Source organism: Balaenoptera acutorostrata, chromosome 10 (genome assembly GCF_949987535.1).
Source record: "Balaenoptera acutorostrata chromosome 10, mBalAcu1.1, whole genome shotgun sequence".
Lineage (NCBI taxonomy): Eukaryota > Metazoa > Chordata > Mammalia > Artiodactyla > Balaenopteridae > Balaenoptera > Balaenoptera acutorostrata.
In genome coordinates, this window is record NC_080073.1 from 32382036 (window position 1) to 32404360 (window position 22325).

The window sequence follows — 22325 nt, forward strand, 5'->3', positions numbered from 1 at the left end:
GCCTTGCCCTCAGGAGCTGGCAGAATTCAACCAAGGGGAGCAGGAAATATAAATAAAAATACCCATGAAAATACATGATAGTATGTGTTTAGAACAACCTCAGAGTATAGGATGAGTGATCAGGCTGTAATGATTGTGAAGATATTCTTAATAAGGTATTTGTGCCTGTAGAGAGGTACAGACTGTGACTGTAAATTTCAGGGGAGTAGACCTTTATACACCTGTTAAAGAAATAAAATTAATTTTTTTTTATACATTTACTTTATTTTTATTTATTTTTGGCTGTGTTGGGTCTTCATTGCTGCACGCAGGCTCTCTGTAGTTGCAGCGAGCAGGGGCTACTCTTCGTTGCGGTGCGCAGGCTTCTCACCGCGGTGGCTTCTCTTGTTGTGGCACGCAGCCTCAGTAGTTGTGGCTCATGGGCTCTAGAGTGCAGACTCAGCAGTTGTGGCGCACTGGCTTAGTTGCTCCGCGGCATGTGGGATCTTCCCGGACCAGGGCTCGAACCCGTGTCCCCTGCATTGGCAGGAGGATTCTTTTTTTTTTTTTTTTTAATGTCTGAAACATTTATATTAACATATTTCCATACATATTTCCATACAAATACAAATATAAGATTTTTAGAAATTTCATGTAATGTCTGAAACATTTATATTAACATATTTCCATACAAATAACCCAATGAAAGTTTAGTATTAGTTGTTTTGTTTGTTTTTTTATACTGCAGGTTCTTATTAGGCATCAATTTTATACACATCAGTGTATACATGTCAATCCCAATCGCCCAATTCAGCACACCACCATCCCCACCCCACTGCAGTTTTCCCCACTTGGTGTCCATATGTCCATTCTCTACATCTGTGTCTCAACTTCTGCCCTGCAAACCAGCTCATCTGTACCATTTTTCTAGGTTCCACATACATGCATTAATATACGATATTTGTTTTTCTCTTTCTGACTTACTTCACTCTGTATGACAGTCTCTAGATCCATCCATGTCTCAACAAATGACTCAATTTCGTTCCTTTTTATGGCTGAGTAATATTCCATTGTATATATGTACCATATCTTCTTTATCCATTCGTCTGTCGATGGGCATTTAGGTTGCTTCCATGACCTGGCTATTGTAAATAGTGCTGCAATGAACATTCGGGTGCATGTGTCTTTTTGTATTACGGTTTTCTCTGGGTATATGCCCAGTAGTGGGATTGCTGGGTCATATGGTAATTCTATTTTTAGTTTTTTAAGGAACCTCATATTGTTCTCCATAGTGGCTGTATCAATTTACATTCCCACCAACAGTGCAAGAGGTTTCCCTTTTCTCCACACCCTCTCCAGCATTTGTTGTTTGTAGATTTTCTGATGATGCCCATTCTAACAGGAGTGAGATGATACCTCATTGTAGTTTTGATTTTCATTTCTCTAATAATTAGTGATGTTGAGCATCTTTTCATGTGCTTCGTGGCCGTCTGTATGTCTTCTTTGGAGAAATGTCTATTTAGGTCTTCTGCCCATTTTTGGATTGGGGTGTTTGTTTCTTTAATATTGAGCTGAATGAGCTGTTTATATATTTTGGAGATTAATCCTTTGTCCGTTGATTCATTTGCAAATATTTTCTCCCATTCTGAGGGTTGTCTTTTCGTCTTGTTTATGGTTTCCTTTGCTGTGCAAAAGCTTTGAAGTTTCATTAGGTCCCACTTGTTTATTTTTGTTTTTATTTCCATTATTCTAGGAGGTGGATCAAAAAAGATCTTGCTGTGATTTATGTCAAAGAGTGTACTTCCTATGTTTTCCTCTAAGAGTTTTATAGTGTCCAGTCTTATATTTAGGTCTCTAATTGGCAGGAGGATTCTTAACCACAGCGCCACCAGGGAAGCCCTAAAATTAATTTTAATGGATGTTCTTCCATTTGAACATCTTGTCCCTCCCCATAGTAATCTCAGCAGGTCGGCAAGCTCTCAACTCAGCTAATTTACACATGTGGAATCTTCTGGATCCTTTCTATAAAGCTGAGAATCTAAGGTATTCAGGTTCTTTTCTGACTTTCCACTCTACACCTCCACACTGCTATTTTAATTCTGATGCACCTGTCTCATGTTGTTATGGAGGGGTTGAAGGGAGATATCCAGCAAGGTCTTCTCCAAAGTCCAAAGTAGAAAGTGGAGCTTCCTAATTCAATATCTGATCCTTTTTTTTTGTCTGCATTGGGTCTTGGTTGCTGTGTGCAGGCTTTCTCTAATTGCAGTGAGCGGGGGCTACTATTCATTGCAGTGCACAGGTTTCTCATTGCAGTGGCTTCTCTTGTTGCGGGGCAGGGGCTCTAGGCACACAGGCTTCAGTAGTTGTGGCACGCAGGCTCAGTAGTTGTGGCTCCTGAGCTCTAGAGCGCAGACTCAGTAGTTGTGGCGCACGGGCTTTGTTGCTCTGTGGCATTTGGGATCTTCCCAGACCAGGGCTCGAATCTGTGTCCCCTGCATTGGCAGGAGGATTCTTAACCACTGCACCACCAGGGAAGCCCCAATATCTGATTCTTTGCCTCACTCTTCCTCTTACCCTTCAGCTCATTCACGGCAATGTACCAGAAGACTTAGGTCTCCCTTCTTTCAAATGGACATATACTCTCTTTGGTCATCTTGTAAATTCCTTCTACTGGTGGCTTATAGTACACTCTGATCAAGTTGGCCAAACCCCATTCTTGATATATTGATACTAATGAGCATAATAAAATAAGAAATTTAGAAAATTCTTTATCTCTCAACAAAGTGTCACTTTTCAAGATTTGTTGAGGAAAATTCAGTTTTGGTAGTGAAGCTGAACACCGAGACTTTGTTTCTCTTTGTATTACTGCTACTGTCTTAATCCCCTCAAGGCAAATGTAAGCCTCAGCTGACTGGGAAGACATTGAGAATTTCCAAGCTGACTTGGAAATGCCAAAAAAAAAAAAAAAAGCACTTTCATGTATTTTTAAGCATTTGTAATTCCTGTTACATGTTTTTCTATTTCTTTTGCAGCAGTTGAATGGCAACTCCTCATTATTTTCAGATATTTTGCTATATATTATGCTATTCTTGCTACATATTATGACATTTTATTAGTCCAGAATAACTTGCCTATTTTATAGATAACAGTTTGCTAGTCCAGAATGATTTTATATATTTTATAAGACATAGAAATATATTTTACTTTATCTGCATATAAAAATATGATGTAAGATTTAAGGCATTTAAAATTTATATAATTTATTGTTATAAGTGATGAATGTATTTATAATCATAAACATTTAAAATTCATAATATCTATAAGGGATTATGTCGATTGTCAGTTTTATATAGTACACATTATAGCTGCATATATTGTTCCCAAACAGGTAGTGGCTCCTAAGAAAGCCCACTTAACAGAAGCTCAGAAGTCCTTAGCTGAGACAATGGAGCTTTTGAATCAGAAGAGAGCAGAACTAGCAGAAGTAGAACATCATCTGGAAAATTTACAAGCAACATTTCTTGAGAAAACTGAGGAAAAGGCTCGTTTAGAAGACCAGGTGGAACTCTGTGCTAAGAAACTTGAAAGAGCCTCAAAACTAATTGGAGGACTAGGTGGAGAAAAATCAAGGTCAGATTTCGACTCCTTTTAACAATATTTTAAAATGTCAGGCTTGAATATGTGACTTTCTTTAGGTATTTATTATGATTACTGATTTTTAAATGGCTGGTTGAGATTGTGGGACTTTCTATAAAGCACCTGGCTAAGCTTCTCCTAACAGAGTATCAATGTCAAGGATGGTGTTTGCAACTTGCTTTCAAATGTTAAAAAAGAGAGAGAGAGAGAAAGAAGCAAATAAAGCAAATGATAATTTTTAAGTGGTGAGTATGTGGGTGATCATTGTGCAATTCTTTCCAATTTTATGTATGTTAAAATTTTTCATAATAAAATGTTTGGGAGGGAGTAGTGGATATATGGTTCATTTTGTTAAATTTATTTCAGATAACTGACTTGATATAACAAAGCCAGTTAGCTTTATTTTAATCTATTTATTTGTACTGGCCAGCCAACTATCATAGTTATTAACTATATTTGTTGAATGAATAGCATGATAAAGTTACATACTTTTGACAATACTTTGTAGCGTAGATTAGATGTTTTTGGCATGCACTTTTTATTGTAAAGGTTTCATTAAATGCAAAAAAATATCAACCTTAGCATTAGTATGTCAGCTGCTATACAACTTAAATGTAATTTTTGGTAATTAATTGCAGATGTTCCTATGTTTTTCAGGAACAAATAGCAGGGCCACTAGACCAAATCATCCTGATTAAAATTATTAGACAAAATGCTGGTGTTTTTTTTTGTTTTTGTTTTGCTTATTCTGAAGGAACAAGTCCTGTAAGAAATGCCTAATATTCTAATAATCAAAGGTAGATTATCATTTGTATAACATAGATATATATTATAGCATGTTAGAGCTAGAAGGGACCCAACCTCCTTGCTTATAGATAAGCAAGTGCCCAACATTTCATGGCATTTTGTTATAGAGTTTGGACTAGAAGCCCCTAGCCCTTTCAGTTACTATCTTAGATCATTCTCTATGGTGAGGCTATTTTGCCTTTGATTAATCTCCCAGATGGTCTCAAGCTGCAGATGACCTTCAGATAGTATATGAAAATTTGACTGGCGATGTCTTAGTATCAGCAGGAGTAATAGCCTACCTTGGTGCTTTCACTGCTGGCTTTCGACAAACATGTACAGAAGATTGGAGCATGTTGTGCAAGGTAATGGTTTTATATTTCATAAGTTTCTTTATATAGAACACTTAAAGTATGTGTTGGGGTATTTGGGGGGAAAAGATGATAATAAAAGCAGAGAAGGGAAGAAATGACTGAAAATATGGGGGTTTTCTTTTTTTCTTCTTGTTTGATCAGTAAAATACTTCCATAGTCCAACTTTCCTTTCATTTTTCTTTTTGTTCTTTAGAATTATTAAACAATATCTAATAACAATTAAATCAGTATTTTAATGTTAACAATATTTCAATCAACAAGACAAAAGAAAACATCAAAAGAAATTTGTTTATTTCTTACAGCAGAAAAAAATCCCATGTTCAGAGGAGTTCTCACTGAGTAAGACCCTGGGTGATCCAGTAAAAATTAGAGCTTGGAATATTGCTGGATTGCCTACAGATACTTTCTCCATAGACAATGGAGTGATTGTTAATAACTCCAGGCGTTGGTAAGGAACATAAAGTATTTATTTTTCAATTATTTTATTTTAAGGTTTTCAAACATAGAGAAAAGTTGAAAGGATTTTAGAGTAAGTGCCTGTATAGCTACTACCTCCTAGATCCTGCAATTAACATTTTCTTATTCTTATCTATCCCTCTATCCATCCATCAATTCATCCTTTTTTATGTATTTCAACATATGCTGCAGACATGGATCTACTTCCTTCCAAATACTTCAGCATGCATATCATTAACTAAAGTTCAATATTTGTTTTTTTTTCTTTTGAGGTAAAATTTACATACAATGAAATACACAAAACTTAAAACTATACCATTCAATGAGTTCTAACAAAAGTATGCACTTGTGCAACCCAAACCTCTGTCAAGGTATAAAACATTCTCTTTTGTCCCTTCCCGGTAAATCCCCACCCTCATCCCATAGGAGATTATTATTCTGATTATTTTCCATCACAGGTTAGTTTTGCCTATTCTAGAACTTCATATAAATGGAATCATACTGTATGTAGTCTTTTGTATAAGGCTTTTTCCACACAGCATAATCTTTCTAATTTTTGTGCTGAGTAGTATTCCATTACATGACTATATAACTATGCATTTTCCTGTTGATGGACACTTGGGCCGTTTGCAGGTTTTGTCTATTCAATGTATTTATTTTAACTAGGTATTTCTACCCATTTTCATGATACTATAACAATAATTTATGCAATTTCATGTATATCTTTTTCAACACTATCATTGATAGTGTGATAACTATGAGTTTTCCAAATGGGTTTTATTGTTATCCTTTTATTTATATCACTTTCAAAAACTTGGGAAATTACTCTCATCTGAGAAGTAGTTTCTTATAAATGGTTATTTAATCATGTTGTCATCTAATTTAAGTCTTTTCTTGGGATCTTATGTCAAATATACTATGATAGATACTATTGAGTTCTTATATTCATGAGGTACTTTGTAAGTGCCTTATATCCTCACAAATTCCTATGAGTTCCTATTATTCCATTTTACAGATGAGACGACTGAGGCCCAGAGTGATTTAGTAATTTGAAATTTAGTGAAATAACTGAGCTAATAAATGGTGGAGTAAAAATTTGAACCCAGGCAATTTAACTTCCAAATCCTTGTTCTTATTTATTATGTTAAGTGAAATGTGGAATAGGGTATCACATTTGCTACCTTTATAACTGTAATGGAAATTTCAGTCTTCTTTTGGGATATAAGATACATTAAAGATACAAGGAAATCTTACATTCTAAAAGTTCGAGGTATTGTTTGTTAGATTCTTTGGAAACTTTACTAGATACTTCAAGACATCTAAGTCTCCTTTATATTGATAGTATCATTTTACTGAAATATTGATGTATGTGTTTTGAGTGCTTATCCACTCAAAATTTTACTTGAGAGTGAACATCCTTAGGTTGAAACTTCTAGGCAATTAGTAAAATTTATTACAATCGGAGGAAGTTTAATTAACTATTCCAGAAAATGTTTTCTCTTGTAAAGCAGGGAAATTTCTATTTAACAGAATATTTGACCCTGAGTATTCTGTTTTAGAACTCTTTTCTATGCATTTGGTGGCCATTCAGATTTTTTAAATTGCAGTTCAAAAATGCTATTAGGATATCTATAAGGCTTAACTGAAATCCAGGGAAACCAGAGGTTTCAGGATTGTATGTAAATTGAAGAAAACAATCTGTCATTTTCTGGCAGAAAGATGACTCTTGTAATACAGTAATATTTCAATGGTGTTACTCCTTTCTACCTATTATTTTTGGACTGGCTGGTCAATAAGTCATGGACTGGGTCAGTTCTGAGGGATGAGTCTCCATCCTTATAGACCAGACTTCACTTCTTGCCAGTTGGGGCCAATGTGTTCATCTATGGCTATCATCCTTCTGGACATTATAAGTGACCACAGAGGCTTAATCTCTTCTCTCTGCCTCCTAACAGCAGAACCCAGTAATGTAACTAATGTTCACTCTTTTGGCTACTCACTTTAGAGTATCTTAAGTGTACCTCAGAGAAAAGTTGGGCCAGCAGGCTTTTGTAATGTGAAAATTGGTATCTCTCCCAATCTCTCCCAATCAGTCTCAATCTCTCCCTCTGTCTCTGTCTCTCTTTCTCTCCCTCACTGTAGGACCTATCTTCTGTGTTTTTCTCTGTGCAGCTGCTTCATTAGTCTATCTCTGATTATATGCTGATTCTGTTCTTCTGTATACATGGCCATTCCATTCCCTAATGAAGCCTTAGTTCCTAAGTTCACAAAACACATCAGTTGAATAATATACATTAACCAGAACCATTAAGTACAAGTTCAAATTCCCATGAGAGAAAAATCTGATTAGTTTAGTGTGGGACAAATATCCATACTAGGTCTTGTCACCTATGGCTGGGGGCCAAGCCATTGTAGTAACACACATGAGTAGGTCAAGAATATAGTTCTCAGAAAAAGAGTCGTGAACTGGGAAAGCAGTTTACAATTAGGACCCTGTTGCTTGCTTCTTTTTGCATCTTTGGATGTGATGAAAGGTAAGGATCTAATTTTATTTATTTTATAATGATAACCATTTACCCCAGCAGCATTTATTGAGTTATTCTTCCTTTCCTCACTGATTTGTAATGCTATCTTTGTCCCTTCAGTCTTTCGTTTAGTAAGGACTTGTGAATTGGTCTGAAAATGTCTTTGTTTTTCTCCTCACTTTATTTTTTCTTTAATTTTATGTCAGGTTTATTGAGATATGATATATACAATAAAATTCACCCTTTTTAGGTGCAGTGTTTTATGAATTTTGATTAAGGCCTATGGTCATATGATCCCTGCCACAATCAAGATGCAGAACATTACCAACCATTTGAAGCTTTTAAATGGGAGGGATTACATGACTTTTTTTCTATTTTTTAAAATAGAGATATAATTGATATAATTCTCACTTGTAATCAGAGTATTTAGATCATTTATACTTAATGGAATTATTGATACTTTTAGATTTAAATCTACTGTCTTACAAGTTCTTTTCTGTTTGTCTCATTTGTTTTTTGTTCCTTTTATCTTCTTTTTCCACCTGGCTTTGGATTAATTGAATTTTTTTATGATTCCATTTTATCTCCACTATTTGCTTGTTGGTTATATATTCCCTATCTTTAGTGTTTGCTCTAGAGTTTACAATATACATCTTTAGTTTCTGAATACTTTCAGATAGCAATATACTGCTACACATATAGTATAAGAATCTTTCAACAGTATAGTTCCAACGTCTCTCCTATTTATTGTGCTGTTAGTGTATATTTTATTTTTCATATGTCATAAATCCCACAATACATTGTTACTATTTTTGCTTTAGACAGTAATTATGTTAGGGTGATTAAATATAAGAAAAATGTCTTTTATGTTTATGTTCATTTTTTCCCCATTTTTGAACTTTTTGATTGTTTTTTTTTTTGGCCTTGTGGTGGCACGGCTTACAAGATCTTAGTTCCCCAACTAGGGATTGAACCTGGGTCACAGCAGTGAATGAACCAAGTCCTAACCACTGGGCTGCCAGGGAATTCCCTTAGACTTCTTCATTTCTTTATGTTTCTATTTATTTTCATATTTCTTCTGCCTGACAAATATTTTTCAGCACTTCCTGAGTACAGGTCTATTGACAATTAATTCATTTAGCTTTTTTTCTTTTTTTTTTTTTTTTTTAAAGTTTTACTTGATTTTATTTATTTATTTATTTATTTTTGGCTGTGTTGGGTCTTCGGTTCGTGCGAGGGCTTTCTCCAGTTGCGGCAAGCGGGGGCCACTCTTCATCGCGGTGCGGGGACCGCTCTTCATCGCGGTGCGCGGGCCTTTCTCTATCGCGGCCCCTCCCGTCGCGGGGCACAGGCTCCAGACGCGCAGGCTCAGCAATTGTGGCTCACGGGCCCAGCTGCTCCGTGGCATGTGGGATCTTCCCAGACCAGGGCTCGAACCCGTGTCCCCTGCATTAGCAGGCAGATTCTCAACCACTGCGCCACCAGGGAAGCCCTAGCTTTTTTTCTTTATTTCATCTTCATTTTGAAAGATATTGTTTGCTGGGTTTAGAATTCTGAGTTGACAGTTTTTTGGATTCTTTTGGTTTTCCTTTTTTCCTTTAAAGATGTCACTCCATTGTTCCTGGACTGCATAGTTTCTGATAAGAAGTCTGCTCTAATTTTAATTCCTTTTTCTGTAATGTCTTTTTTTTCCTCTGACAACCTTCAAATTTTTTTCTATTTTTAGCTTCCAGCAGTTTGATTGTGATGTATCTAGTTGCGTGTGTGTGTGTGTGTGTGTGTGTGTGTGTGTGTGTGTCTGTCCGTCTGTCTGTCTCTTTTCATCTCAGTAGTTCTCCTGATTGAGGTTTTCTGAGCTTCTCAGATCTACTTCATTTTATCCCTCTTCTCTTTCTGGTAAGAAAACTTACATTTGTGAGTCTTTTTGATATTGTCCCAAAGTTACTGAATGCCCTGTTCTGCTTTTAACCACTCTTTTTTCTTTTTGAGTTTCACGCTAGATAATTCTATAAAACTATCTTCAAGTTAATAACTATATTAACTGACTCTCTCCTTAGTTGTGTTGAGTCTACACAACCCATGAAAGAAATTCTTTAGATTTAACATAGTTTTTATTTCCATTTAACTCTTTCTTATAGTTCATCTCTCTGCTGAATATCGCCTCTTGAGGCATGTTATCCACCTTTTTCACTAGCTCTTTTATATTTTAATCACAGTTATTTAAAAAATACATATCTAATATTTCCAACATTTGTGTCATCTTTGAGCCTGTTTCTGTTAGTTTCTTTGTCTTTTGAGAATGTTTTAAGTTTTTTTCCTTGCTTGTTTAATTAAGTATCTCATAATATTTGATTGAATGCCAGATATTATTGGTCTAACAGTAGGGATTGAGCTAAATGGTATTAACTCCTGGATATAGTCATGCCTCTTCTTGTATCTCACCATTAGTGCAGAGGTTTGAGTCAGTCTAATCATCAATTGAACTACGTTTGGGTTTTGTTGTTACTATGGTAAAGTTCAGGGGACCAGAGGCTTCAACTTAATCTAGCTATGGGTCTATGCTGAGAATGAGGGGTAGCTTTCTGGAGTGTTCTTCTCAGTGTCAGAGTTTTACCTTCAGCTTTCAACTGTTCCTGAATGCCCATGACACAGAGGGGGTCTCTCTCTATTTTTGCTGTTCCCCTAGAGGTAGCTATTGTTTGGTACTCTATGTTAGGTTGTTTTGGGGGCAGAGTGTGAGTTCTCTGTTATTCAGATTCTTAGTCTTAGGAAGGTCCTGTGCATCTGGGGCCTAGGAGTAGGACATTTTCAGCCTTTCTGCCCCTCTTTCCTACGACAGCTAAGTTCTGCATTCTACCTTGGTTGGTCTTGAACAGGAGTTTCACACCCCTCTCCTAGAGTAAGAGATTTCTACTTAGTAAAGGTTGGTAAAGGTATAATGTTTTTAGCCCAAGACATTTTTCTACCTCCCCTCCAGGGGTTGATTTTTTCTTTTGCTCTTGCCCCAGCTGCAATTTGTATTTTGTCCTTACTTCTTCTAGGATTCCCATGAGTGTTATTGGCTCAATATATGTCAATTTCCCAGCTGGAGTTTCCTGTATCATGTACATAGTATAAACTTGCACCTTGAACCTGCATGAACTATAAACCCATGATTACAGATTCTCAGGGGACTTTTTCCAAGCTGGAGGTGAGACGGGAATCAGAACACTTCCTTCTTGTCCCCTTAAGAATAGAGTTGGATTTTTCCCTATGATTTCACTAAGCCTTTTGTGGGTTTAAGCTTAATACAAGGGTCTCAGTTTCAACTTCCTGCCACATATGAGCTCAAGGAGCCCTTAGGTTATTAGTACTGACACTCTCCCCAAGGCTAGCTTTAATTTCAGCTGACATACCTAGTGTTCTGGAATTCAGCTTTGTCTGTGTTTCTGGCACCTATGTTTTTCTGTATGTATGTATGTATATTTAAAATATAAGTCACCTGTGTATTTTTAAAATGTCATATTTTATCCACCAGTACTAGGTAGCAGAAGGATTTCTAGGTTATTTAACAGTTATGCTGCTGGAACCATAGCTGATTATTAATCAGTGCTTTTTGTGCTTGCTTATAATTTCTAAAGGTTTGTCTGTTTTAATATTGTACAGTGGTTGAGAGTAGTGCAGACTCTGGTATCAGGATATTTGGAGTCAGATTTTCCTCTGTCACCTTCTATCTTGAGATTTTGGTAACCCTCTTCACCTCTCACTGCCTCAGGTCCCCCATCTGTAAATGGGGATAATAGTAACTCCTACCTCAGAGGAACATTGTGAAAAAGTGCTTAGCACATGATACATGCTCAGTAAATGTTAGTTTTTAAAAATAATTATCATCTTCAAATACCTCATTTTAGTGTCTATATCTCAAATTCTGACTTTGCTTACTTTTTTTTTTGCTTTGGGTCTTCGTTGCTGCGTGCGGGCCCTCTCTAGTTGCGTTGAGCGGGGGCCACTCTTCGCGGTGCGCGGGCTTCTCATTGCGGTGGCCTTCCCGTTGCAGAGCATGGGCTCTAGGCGCGCAGGCTTCAGTAGTTGTGGCACGCAGACTCAATAGTTGTGACTCGCAGACTCCAGAGCACAGGCTTAGCAGTTGTGGCACACGGGCTTAGTTGCTCTGCGGCATTTGGGATCTTCCCAGACCAGGGTTCGAACCTGTGTCCCCTGCATTGGCAGGAGTATTCTTAACCACTGTGCCACCAGGGAAACCCCTTGCTTACTTTTTAACCACAATGAAAATACTTACTCTTCTGCTTTATTATCGTTTACTAATACAACACTGGCTACTGGCTACTTAACAGCAAAGCTTTGTTTTCCCCAAAATTACTACCTCTGTCAGAAGTGTAGATTGATAATGCTTTTTCCTTCAGACTGCCCAAGGATCTCAAATGTAGATGAGCATTACTTTCATACCTACAGTCAGGTACACATGGAATACAAATAATTTGGCATGGCGTTATTTCTCTGATGGACACAACTCAATTTTCCAATTGTATTTGTAATACTCACAGAAAGTTGTATTTCTTTTAGAATAAACAGGATCTCTAATTATTGCATTACTGAGAACATTGATTGATTTAGGTTTTACCAAGAATATTGATAGGCATTAAAAATCTTAATTGACAGAAATAGTTACTTTTTGCAGGGGAATGAACAAATACCATATTTTTCCAATAGTAAGGCTATATAAGGAAGAAAAAAATGTCCCTTTAAACAGGGCCTTGAACGGTACTAAAAGCATCTAGTATAATTACTAGACAACTTTTAAGCAATTGTGTGCAAAATAACTTTCTCATTTCCAGAACACTTTTCCTCTGTTTGCTGTGATAGCAAAAGTAAATTTTAACTAGTGTCTGGACTTTTTGCGCTTTCAATAGGATTTCAGCACAGTTTGAGCAGAGAAAGAAAACAACCAGTCAGCTAGCATTGGATTGTTTTGTTTTTTGGAAAGGAAAGAAAATAAAAGAACAAAGTTATCTGGGAGTAGTTGATTAAAGAGCTTATTTTTAGGCAAAGGGAAAGGGGATTTTTATCCCTAGAAGCTGTTGAAACAGAAGGAGAATGGGAAAGCCAAAGTGACATGGAATGAAAACTCCCCTTTCTGTGCTAATATTTTTTAAAGATAATTTAATGCACTGTACTGAATATAAAAGGAACCTAAGACAGTCAGCATCATCACTGAAGAAGAGGAAAGCACATCATATTTTGATTCTCTGAAACCATGAATCATATGTTCTTAAACACAAAGTCTTTACCATACTTACATAGAGAAAATTGCTAAATAGATCTCAAATATATACTAAACTAAACTTGGAAACTTAGTTTATGGTTCTACTCATAACCTAAGGAAATCCGTTATAGGCTAGTGGATCTCTTATTTTAAATTTTTATCAAATACGTAGGATTATTTTTTATATTATGTTAACAGATGACATGTATTAAAATTACCGTGAAAACAGTATGTTATGTTGGAAAAAGCACAGCTCTTTGTCCTACTTCTGACATTGAACTAGTTTTTTAGCCTTAGAACCTTGGGCAAAGTACTCCCTGAGACTGAATTTCTTCACTTCAAAAATAAATGAGGGGCTTCCCTGGTGGCGCAGTGGTTGAGAATCTGCCTGCCAATGCAGGGGACACGGGTTCGAGCCCTGGTCTGGGAAGATCCCGCATGCCGCGGAGCGACTGGGCCCGTGAGCCACAATTGCTGAGCCTGTGCGTCTGGAGCCTGTGCTCCGCTACGGGCGAGGCCGTGATAGTGAGAGGCCCGTGCACCGCGATGAAGAGTGGCCCCCGCTTGCCACAACTAGAGAAAGCCCTCGCACAGAAACGAAGACCCAACAGAGCCAAAAAAAAATAAATAAATTAATTAATTAATTAATTTAAAAAAAATGTAAAAAAAAAAAATAAATAAATAAATAAATAAATAAATGAGAATAAAACTCCTTTTCACTTTTTTCTCACAGGACTTTTGTGAAGATTAATCCTGATAATGTACATGAAACACTTTGTATTTGTACAGATTGATGGTGATGTTTATTATGTAAATTATATAATTTTAAAGAAATCTCAACATCTATTTATTCCCCTCAGAATATTTCTTATTATATTCTAGGCCTTTAATGATTGACCCCCAGGGTCAAGCCAATAAATGGATCAAAAACTCTGAGAAAGAAAATCAGCTTAGTGTTATTAAGCTATCAGATTCAGACTATATGAGAACACTGGAAAACTGTATTCAGTTTGGAACTCCACTTCTATTAGAAAATGTTGATGAAGAACTGGACCCATCTTTGGAGCCTTTACTACTTAGACAAACTTTTAAACAAGGTAGAAATCAATTGATATTAGTTGGTAGAACTGAAAGGTGATTGGATTATCTCTGAGGCAAGAAAACCACTACATATCTTAATAATAATGTTAACGCAGAACTTCTGTGTCATTGTTACGCATGAAAGGAAATTTGGAACAAGTATCAGATATTCTAAAGTAAATACCTTCATTGCCTTAATCACTGTTACCTAGACTGTTGTTCAGTAGAGAACATGAAGTTGAAGCCAGCCTGAAATTCCTTTATCTTGTGACCAAAGACCACACAAAGTCCATTACTATGAATAGTAGTGGTTAATGTGGACCAGAGTTGACTTTAGGTAAACGTTGCCCACCTTATATCTTTCTGCTTATAAAAATTTTATCTCTGTCAAACTCTAGTACTTTTAAGAGCTCTAGTAATATATAAATAATTTTGGAATCATTATTGAAAAGTAATGGAAGAAGTAAGATCAAAAGGAATCTTGATTTAGAAGGCTCCATGACAACCAGAGAAAATGTCTCATAGTACCCCAGAATTAATGAGTCCTGCTGTATAATTGCTTACTTGCCTCTGTGTTATATGTGACTTTTGCAACACCTGTATTCTATTTGAAATTACTTTATGACTTTTTACTTGTAACCTAGGAAGGGCTTTAACATAGGGGGGATGGGCTATGTAACTTTGGCTTATTTATTCTGCATTTTTTTTCTGAAATACAGGTGGCATTGATTGCATCAGACTTGGTGAGGTCATTATTGAGTATTCCTTTGATTTCAAGTTTTATATCACCACAAAGCTGAGGAATCCACACTATATGCCAGAGCTGGCTACAAAGCTATCTTTGCTCAATTTCATGATAACTCCAGAAGGACTTGAAGATCAATTACTAGGTATTATTGTTGCAAAGGAGAGGTATGTGTTTTTTTAGATACTTCCAGGGGGTCTAGAGAGGAATATTTGTAGGCCATTAATACTTTTGTTATGTGATTATTTTGAAACCTTGTCAAAATTTTATGTTTTGTCATTATAAATTAAATAAATATTTAATTCTTTAAAATAGCCATTCTATAACAAGTAAGTTAAAAACCAACCATGTTATATTGGGCTTTTAGTATGGGTAGCAGGATTCAGGTGATACGCCATGACTTCTGACTTGTATCTGACTGTTTGAGCCAAAAAATTTCATCCCTAAGAATGTATGCTACAGACAAAATCAGAAATGTGTTCAAAGACATATACAGGATATTAATGAAATAAGAAAATACTTAGGACAAGAATGAAAAATCAGGATACAAACCTATATATGGTAGGGGTAATATTTGTTTTTAAAAAGTTAATGCATGAATGGATATCCATATACACCAAAAAAACATTGGGAAAGAATACACCAGAATACTGACAGTGATAATCCTTAGGAGTGGTAAGATTATGGATAATTCTTATTATTTTCTTCATACTTTATGTATTTTTCCATTACCAGCATGTAATATATTTTAAATGAGAAAAAATATTATGATACCTAGAAGGGCTACTCGTAAAGAATTGCTTCCTGAAGGAAATCTTTGATTCCACTTGAAGCTTAATATAACACTATCAAGTAGTCTATTACATGAAATCAAATTATAAGTGAAAATATGTACCATGAAGTACTTTTGTTATTTTCAATATTTATCCCACTTGCGCAGTATCCAAGACAGAACTATGTCATAGCATATTCTATAACATGGTGAATTATGTTATTTTGAAGTTTCATACCTTCATAGTTAAGATATAAGTGCGAGTTTTGTCTTTTACTTGAAGAGCCAGTTGTAGGATGAGTCATCTTTTCTGCCTCCTGTTGTAGAAGAGATGATGAAAATGGGACTGAATGTGATTAAGCCAAGGAATAGATAAGAAGTCTCATATTCTGAGTTTCTTTTCCAGTTCTTATTCTCACACAACGAGCTAAGCCATATGGATAAATTTAACATATTCTTAGACTTACTGTAGTATATGTTATTGCCACATTTTACATATATGTAATTAATGCTTTTTTTGCTTGAATTTCTCAAATTATTATTTTCATGGGAGTATTTTTTTCCTTAGGTTGGGATAAAGAGATTAATCATCTTAATTTGTATTATATGTCTACAAAATTATTTAACTGTCTACAAAATTGTGATATCTAATATTTGGATAAAATACTACAAATTTAGACTAAATGTTTTTATCTTTTTAGACCAGAATTAGAAGAGGAACGAAATGCTCTTATTCTTCAGTCTGCAGCTAATAAGAAACAGCTAAAAGATATAGAGAAAAAAATTTTAGAAACATTATCATCTTCAGAAGGGAACATTTTAGAAGATGAAAGTACAATTAAAGTCTTAGACTCCGCTAAATTGATGTCCAATGAGATAACAAAGAAACAACAGGTGAAAAAAGAATCCTAGAAATTTTTAGATTCTTAAGAGTCCAATGGGCTCCCACTCCCTAAGGAAAGTGCTATACTAGGCTTATGGGAAGAGGAAAAGAATTCATAAAATACCAAAAGATAGAAACTAATTTTAAACTCATAAGAGAATATCTTATACTGTTGAATCATTCAAAACCTGGCATCATCTATGTGGCACCTATACACAGAAGAAATAAATTTGGAATGAAAAAATTTTAAACATACTTTTTATTATTGCGTAGGTAGGGTAAGCTAGTAAGGTTCATTCAAATTTTAATTGACTCTTCACCTAAAACTTAAGTTTGAGAATATAGCTTGCCTCTGTTCCTGGTTGGAACTTAAGATGTGTGAAGGTAATTGCTGGTTAATTGGACAGTAAGTGGTTCTAGGAACTAATAAGGATGATCTTCTGACATTGCCTTGTCTTTTGTCTGGGAGAGAGGTATGAGAGTTGGGAGTGGCAGGTAGAGGAAGGAAGACACATACAATAGTGTACTTATTGCAAATTCATCTAACACAGCTAAATGGTATTTTTATATTGCATCTTTTAAAAAATATAATCCTACAGTGTTATAGGTGGAAGAAGCCTTAGCTATTTGTCATCTTTAGCATTTCATAGTTGAGAAAAGTAGGGCCCAGAAAAAGTAGTTAAGGCCCAAGTTCACACAATGAAATGATAATACAGAATGACTTTAGTAGGCTAACTTTACTGATTTTCAGACCTTTCAATCCTCCTTGGCCCACCCAATGAATTAAACACATCTTAATATTGGCGTAATTAAAAAATAAAAAGAAACCTAAATAGGCATTTCACTAATTGCTCAGCATCCTTCTGTTTGCACCCTACCCCATGCACCCCAGTTTTGGGGTAGAGGATTTCCAAAAGGTCTAGGCACCTTTCCCCTTGGGATGGGTTTAGTTTTATGTGAATGTGATGGTAATGACTCTCTCTAGCCAGGTGTACTGTTTTGTTTTGTGATTTTGTTTTTCATTTCAGGAGAGCCGAAAGGAGTAGTGTCTTAGAGTAATATGCTGTGGTAGCCTCCCATCTGGGGACCATGGCTGAGATATTCTATAATGTCTGCCTTACCAATTAATGTTCGTCAGAGCAGAACCCATTCCTCATTTTCCTCTCACCACAGTGTTTTTTCAAAGGGAAGAAAAGACAGGAAGCATTTATCAGCTTATTTCCTATTAGACTCAAAGAGGAAAGTAGATATCAATATCTATTGGTTCAAATACTTCATCTTACAAAAAGAGAGAAATTTAATCATAATGTCTTTTTGACTGGGTCTCATTGATCATTACAAACATAATTTAGAATTCACTATATATATATATATATTTTAAACATCTTTATTGAAGTATAATTGCTTCACAATGGTGTGTTAGTTTCTGCTTTATAACAAAGTGAATCAGCTACACATATACACACATTCCCATATCTCCTCCATCATCGGATGAATGGCTAAAGAAGATGTGGCACATATATACAATGGAATATTACTCAGCCATAAAAAGAAATGAAATGGAGGTATTTGTAATGAGGTGGATGGAGTTAGAGTCTGTCATACAGAGTGAAGTAAGTCAGAAAGAGAAAAACAAATACAGTATGCTAACACATATATATGGAATCTAAGGAAAAAAAAATAGAATTCACTATATATTTTGATTCAAAACATGCTCTGTATCTGGCCCTGACTTCTATCCACCCACCCACCCAGATATAAGAAAAACCATCTTCAGAGCATAGTGTTCCCACATAGTCTAAAACCTGCTTTTCCCTTTTATCCCAACCCATAAGATTAAACAAACACAAGCAAAACTTTAAGAATTTGTTCTGGACTTCCCTGGTGGCGCAGTGGATAAGACTCCACACTCCCAATGCAGGGGGCCCGGGTTCGATCCCTGGTCAGGGAGCTAGATCCCACATCCATGCTGCAACTAAGAGTTCACATGCCACAACTAAGACCCTGTGCAATTAAATAAATAAATATTTTTAAAAAAAAGAATTTGTTCTATTAGTTTCAAAGCCTTCGCTCCCCGCAAAAGTTGTCTTGATTGAAGTTTAGTCTTGTGGATTCTTGGAAAGTATAATATATATAAATAGCACAGCCCAGGAAATTTTTACAAATAATAAATTCTCCTCTTTTAACATCGTATGCTCACAATGTTTATTTGTTAGAAAATGTCTTGTCCTTTGATTTTAGGCCATTAATTGTAATTAATCAAAAATCTGTATGTCTTGAGGTTAGCGTTTCATACTAAGCAGCCAAGTATATATAAATATAACAATATTTATAAATACACTGCAGATTAAGCCTTGGAACCTGAGTTAAATTATTATTTACTCTTTACAAATAATAACAATATTTGCTAAATATTTTTGCTTACTGTTGCCATTAATGGTAAATGGCATTTAGCTGAAAAAATTAAGGGTTAAATAACAGGAGGTTTAAATGAGAATACCAAGATTATGCTTTCTTTTGTAAAAATGTCATTAATTTACATTGTTGATAACTTTGTTTTACTTATAGTCAAGATTGAGGTTCAAACCTTACTTTTAATTGTAGCTACACTGTAATTTGGGGGAAAGTTTGCTTGCAAGGAACAGAAACCTACTCAAATTAGCTTAAATAAAAAATATACAAGGGGATATTTTATTTTCCCAATTATAGGAAGTACATACAGGCCTCAGGAATTAATGGAAAGCATTAAGTTTCTATGCTCTTTGTCTCTCCCTTTCTCTAAGGTTGTGTCGTCCTCATATGTGCTTCTTTCTGCTCCATCCGGAGACGAATTTTTTCTGTAAAACTTTTGTACTGTTCCTTCGTACGTTTATCTTGCACATAGAAATCAACTCTGATACCATTACCTTTTAGCACTAAGGCCAAGTACCATCTGATTTTGGTTTTTGATGCTCCTAAAGTTCTCATTCTCTGGAGGGAAAATTAATTAGCTTATTTTGGGTCTGGTTCTATCCCTCCCACCTGACTGAATCAGCTACAAACAGGATCATTCAATATAAACATGGCTATATAGGCACATTTATTCAACAGAGTCTATGGATAGCATTTCCAAAGATGGGAGAGAGGGTTGGAAAAATGCTCTACATGTTTTTCCTATAGAATATCAACCTATCAGATTGAGTTGTCATTTGAAGGGCTGTTATCTTGGAGAAATTTTTTCGTTTGGGGTTAAATATCTATACCCCTATTAAGCCCAGAAAAGTTAAAAATTTGAGAATTTCACTGAAAAAAGGTATTCTTAATGTATCAAACCATCAGCCAACAAATATTTCTGAATTCCTACTTTGCCAGACTTTGTGCTGGGTTCTGGTACACATGTTGACACCTTAAACCATACACACATGCACACTTGCTGTCTCTCTCTCCATCTCCCTCTCTCTCTATCTCTGACCTATTAAAATAAAAGAGGGTGAGTGACAATAATAGATACATGTCAGATGAACGCAAAGAATTGGCAAAGATTGACAGTTTTGTATTCCTCAAATAAGAAAGAGATGATTGGTGGGTAGTTACACCTTCAATCTGCAAAGATATTTTTCTTTCTTTTACCTCCCTTCTTTCCACCCTGTCTTCATCCTTTTCCCTCTCTCCCTAGTTCTTTCCTTCCTTCCTTTCCCTTTCTTTCTTTTTTAGACTTTTTTTTTTTGGCTGCGTCAGGTCTTAGTAGCAGCATGCAGGAGCTTCGCTGAGGCATGTGGGAACTTTAGTTGCAATGCATGGGCTCTTCACTGCGGCGCATGGGCGTCTCTCTAGTTGTGTCGTGCGGGGTTTTTTTTCTCTTCTCTAGTTGTGGCCCGCGGGCTCCAGAGCACGTGGGCTCTGTAGTTTGCGGCATGCAGGCTCTCTAGTTGAGGTGCACAGGCTCAGTAGTCGTGGTGCACGGGCTTAGTTGCCCTGCGGCATGTGGGACCTTAGTTCCCGGACCAGGGATCGAACCAGTGTCCCCTGCATTGGAAGGCAGATTCTTTACCACTGGACCACCAGGGTAGTCCCTCCCCTTCTTTTTTTATAAATTTTAGCATAGTAAAGCCCTTTGATGTAAACTATGCCTGTATAATTTTGTCATTAAGTTAGGGGATTTTTTAATATAAATTTCATTATATGAAAAGTACATAATTAAAACATCTCCTATTTCTTAATCTTGATTTTTCTCTTCTTTTAGATTGCAGAAAAAACAGAACTCAAAATAGCAGAGTCTCGAGAAGGCTATAGACCTATTGCTAAGCATTCATCAGTATTATTCTTTAGCATTGCAGACCTGGCTAACATTGATCCCATGTACCAGTACTCTCTCGTCTGGTTTGTGAACCTTTATATCAACTCTATTCATGACAGGTAAACATTCTCTAGCTTCATTCATGCTCCCTAGGTTGGATTTTCACCATCCTTTCCATTTAAAATATATAATTATTTTTCTTACTGTTTATATAATACATATTCACTATAGAGCATTACAAAATATGGGAAAAGTGAAGGAAGGAAGGAAGGAAGAAGGGAGGGAAGGAAGGGGAAGAGAGAAGGAAAGAAGGATGGGAGGAAGGGAGGAAGGAAGGAAAAAGCAAGCAAGCAGGCTTCATTTCTATTTTAAGTTTTGTTTCAGTTCTGCTCAAGATTTAGGCATAGGGGGATTAGCTTTAGGTCTTTTTGCCCCTCTCTTTTAAATATTTTGATAAAACACACGACCTATCTTTGCTAGCAGCTCCAATATATCTTTCTCCAGCCTTGAGGTCTCTAAAAAATTTCAGCCCCACATTTCTAATAATTTGCTAGATATTTTCACTTTAACCAATTGCTGAATGTACACAGATTTTGGAGTTAGACTGGAGTAAGGGATTAAATTTCAGTTCTGCCACATAATAGCTGCATGAATACAGGCAAGTCAGCTAACTTTTCTGTAATAGCCTCAATTTTTCTTATCTATAAAATAGGGATAATAATAATACCTACCTTTAAGAGTTGTTATGAGAATTAAAAAGATAATATTTATAGAGTATTTTTTAACAATATCTGGTATTTAGTAACTTGTTAAGTAGAATAAAAATATGATTTGAGCCTAGCATATGTGTTCTACATGGGCTCTTGGTAGAACAATCTTTCCTGAGTGATTGAAATCCCTAAGCTTTCCCAGTTGGGATTTGGAATTTGAATTAACATACCCTACATGATGTAGGATGTTCAAGTCGAAGAATTGACGTAAATGTCAATAACAAGTGTCGAGAATGTGAAGTCATCAGAACCCTCATACACTGCTGGTGGGATTGTAAAATAATGCATCCACTTTGGAAACATTTTTAGAAGTTCCTCAAAATATTAAACATAGATTTGCCATATGATCCAATATTTCCAGCAAATCTAGCAATTCTTGGGTATATACTAAAGAGAATTGGATGCATGTATTCACACAGAAACTTACAGTCTTTTCGTTTTTATATGCAAAAAACTATATATTCAAAAGTTACTTGGGTTAGTTTTTCCTCCTTTAGTATGGTGATGTTTGTTATTCCTGTGAAATACAGTTAGGGTAATTTGTTTATTTTTATATTTCATTTTAGAGTTTTCCCCTTTTCCTTGTTGATTTTAATTATATTATATTTTTGAGTACGTAAGCCATCAATATGACTCCAAAAGTAAATCCCATACAGAAGGTCTGCTCAGAGAAGTGTCACTACCCCCTCCCCTTCCATCCCATTCCCATGGATCCAAGTATTACTTTTTAAAAATTAAACTTTTAATTTTGAGATAATTGTAGATTCACATGCAATTATA

At 35.8% G+C, this 22325-nt stretch overlaps 1 protein-coding gene across 1 annotated transcript in view; it reads left to right on the forward strand.

The window, feature by feature from the left end:
* Positions 1-22325, forward strand: part of DNAH12 (dynein axonemal heavy chain 12) — a 246848-nt gene that overhangs the window by 183196 nt on the left and 41327 nt on the right. Inside the window, exons 54-60 of the mRNA XM_028169151.2 lie at positions 3368-3609; positions 4619-4766; positions 5078-5223; positions 13902-14116; positions 14819-15011; positions 16318-16510; positions 20722-20894. Of these exons, the coding sequence (XP_028024952.2) occupies positions 3368-3609; positions 4619-4766; positions 5078-5223; positions 13902-14116; positions 14819-15011; positions 16318-16510; positions 20722-20894 (1310 nt within the window). The remainder of the gene's footprint in view (positions 1-3367; positions 3610-4618; positions 4767-5077; positions 5224-13901; positions 14117-14818; positions 15012-16317; positions 16511-20721; positions 20895-22325) is intronic.